We start from the raw sequence: 2867 nt of genomic DNA, 5'->3' as shown, positions 1-2867 counted from the left end.
CCTTAACCTCAGCTGTTGAACCACCTTCACGTGGGTGGCATCTGAGTCGTAAAGCAGGGCCAGTAAAGAAGAGGACAAGCCAGCCTGGCTCTTTAGTAGCCCAGTGGAAGCTGTTCCAAGCTCAGGAGCAGGCCGGCTCTGTCACTCTCAGATCCTTCGGGGACTGACCATCCTCTGTGGTTGGGTTCCCTACTGATGCTTGAAGTCGCGGGGTGTCTCACTGCGGCAGTAGGTGATACCGGCACTGACGCTGCTGGTGTTTCCCACCTCCTGTGTTAACGCCTGAAGATTAAATCACACTCTCAGCTTCTCTAAAAAGCTCCTGATCCCTTTAATTCATGAAGCCAAGAACACCTATCGCTCTCCCGTAACAAAGGGAAGCGTCCCCAGAGGTGACCCGGTGTGGAGCTGGGGTTCAGAGCGAGCTGCTTGTCCTTGCTCTGTCACGAAGTGCTGACAGCTCCTTCCCTCCTGCAGCAGACGCTGACTCAGAGAAGGAGACCAAGAAACAGAATGCGAAGAAAGCCTTTGAGATTGACTTTGATGAGGACGTTGACTTCAAGGCTTATTTCCGTAAGACCAAGGTAGGTGCTTCACCGTGTCACCGTGTCTTGGCTCAGCTCGTGCTCCCGTGAAATCGGCTCTCAGACCCACCTCCACGTACCTTCCTTGGCGCAGGCTCTTCTGACTCTGGGTCAGAGGTAGAGTTTTACCAGCCCTGGGGTGGAGAATCAGGCTGGGTTGTGCCTGCCTCGTCCCCTGTCAGTCACGGAGACCCCGCGGGTCCAGCCGTGGCTGCACTGGACCAGTGTGGAACTCCTCCACCTCCTTGGCAGCTCAGTTCATCTTCCGAGGAGGGGATGGCTCCTGGGTAACGGCATTTACCACCTTCCCCAGGCCTCCATAACGCTGGCCAAGTCCATTCTGGACAGCCAGAACGTGAGGAGCACCACCCTGCCCGCGGACTTCAACTACGACCCTGACAACATCCTCCAGCTCTTCCTCAAACCCGCTGTTAAGGTAAGAGGCTTTCAGAGCCCCTCACGCTCTCTCCACCGAGCGCCTGAAGATGCTCTCGAGGCCGGGGCCGGGCCAGCACGGCTCTGGCTGACCCGACCTGGCTGTGCTTTGCCGTTGTGCTCCACGAGGAGGAGGAGGAGTCAGCAGATGATGAAGGAACAGGGCGCTGGTGTTGCTTGGGGAGGTATTCAGGAGTTTTTCCTTCCCTGCAGCTCTGCAGAACGGCGCAGCCACGCAGCTCTTTGGATCATGAGGACGAGATCGGCGAGTACGATTACAACAACCCCAACGACACCTCCAACTTCTGCCCGGCCCTGCAGGTACCCGCAGCCAGAAGGTTCCTTTCTGCGTCACGGGGATAATTCAGGGAAAATCCGTGTCCGGAGTTAATTACAAGTGCAAAAGAACCGGAGATGACAACAGAGCCGCGGGGGCCTCTGCACATACTAACGACCTTGCTCTGGGTGGCCTCAGCGGCGTCTCTCTTCTTCATCAGGCTGCAGACAGCGATGACGACAACGACCCCCTTCCATTCATGGGCCCCACAGGGGAGTTCAACCTCACCGCCCACCCGGAGGACGAAGGCGCTGAGCTCCACGGCATCACAACGTACGGAGAGGTGAACCTCATCGCTGAGCCCCAGAAGGTAAAACCTCGTGTGCGCTGAGCTGGGAACCGCTCACGGGGCCGTGGGTGGTTCGGAGTCCCGAGGCAGTGGTTCCTCCTGGGTTGGTTTGAGGCGCTGGGATTGTTCCTGTGGTCCTGCTGCTCGGTGGCTCCGCTGACCCCGGCCTTCTCCTCAGATCCATAGGATCGCGATTCAGTACGCAAAAACGGCCAAGAAAATGGACATGAAGAGGCTGAAGAAGAACATGTGGGACCTCTTGACTGGTGGGCAGAAGAAACAAACGGTGGCAGAGGTGAGTGCGGGGAGGAGCCGGGCACCTCAGTAGCCCCGGGGACAGCCCCGGGCAGGTTTGGTGGCTCTGCTCCTGTAGGGTGGTTGGGAGGACAGACTGCCTCTACCTCGCGGTGGCGTTTCTCTGAGTGCCGGGGAGCAAAGTCTGTCTCCGCAGCGTCTCTTTTTCTGAATAGATGGAAGATGCAGAGAACGAGAAGGACGTGTCAGTGGTCGCAGGAGAGAAGGTCCTCAGCGGCATCACAAAGGAACTGCTTCACAGGTAGAGAGGCCCTAGAAACCGCTTGGACTGAGGATGGGGGAGAGGCTTGAGCTGAGCCTTGGTGTCCGCCACAGCCTGCTCTCTGGGTTTGCCCCGGGGAGCTACGGGCTGTCCTGGACCAGGCAAATCCTTTACTGGTGGGTGAGGAAAGGCAGAGAAGAGCAGATCCCCGGGGAGGAGCGAGCTGGTCCTCACAGACACGCTCCATCCACGGCGGTTCAGTAGGCTCCGGCCGTCCTTCCTCGTCGTCCCTCTCTCGCAGGCTGCCCGCGGTGATGGCTCAGAATCTGTCCATCCCCTTGGCCTTCGTCTGCCTCCTGCACCTGGCAAACGAGAAGGTGAGTGCGGCTGCGCCCAGCAGCCGTGGTACAAGCAGCGGGGGAAGCGCCGGCGTTACGCCTTGGTCTTGCGTGTGGCGACGGACGGAGCTGGGGTTGTTCTGAACCTTCATCGTGTGGGTTTTATGGCCAGGGGGAAGAGCCTGGCTTTGTCAAGCTCAGCTTCTCTGTTATACTCCCAGAATCTGAGGCTGGACGGCACGGAGGACCTGTCCGACGTCCTCGTGAAACAGGACAGCTGAGCCTGGTGTGGAGCAGACCCGCAGGACAGCGCCCGGCGTCCCGGCCGACCGGCGCTCGCTCGGGGCTGGCTCCTCCCGGCACCGTC

The 2867-nt window shown here is 59.3% G+C and overlaps 1 protein-coding gene across 1 annotated transcript; it reads left to right on the top strand.

The window, feature by feature from the left end:
• Window positions 1-477: 477 nt before the first annotated feature.
• On the top strand, window positions 478-2781 carry NCAPH (non-SMC condensin I complex, subunit H; the record flags this gene model as incomplete). The annotated part of the gene is made up of 8 exons (XM_010145598.1): window positions 478-584; window positions 898-1020; window positions 1233-1340; window positions 1517-1666; window positions 1824-1940; window positions 2116-2201; window positions 2464-2539; window positions 2722-2781. Coding segments are annotated over 8 exons (827 nt in total), but the record flags the coding sequence as incomplete, so codon positions are not given.
• Window positions 2782-2867: the final 86 nt, after the last annotated feature.

Source organism: Buceros rhinoceros, unplaced genomic scaffold, assembly GCF_000710305.1.
Source record: "Buceros rhinoceros silvestris isolate BGI_N320 unplaced genomic scaffold, ASM71030v1 scaffold45781, whole genome shotgun sequence".
Taxonomy (NCBI): domain Eukaryota; kingdom Metazoa; phylum Chordata; class Aves; order Bucerotiformes; family Bucerotidae; genus Buceros; species Buceros rhinoceros.
This window is presented reverse-complemented; position numbering and strand designations above follow the sequence as displayed.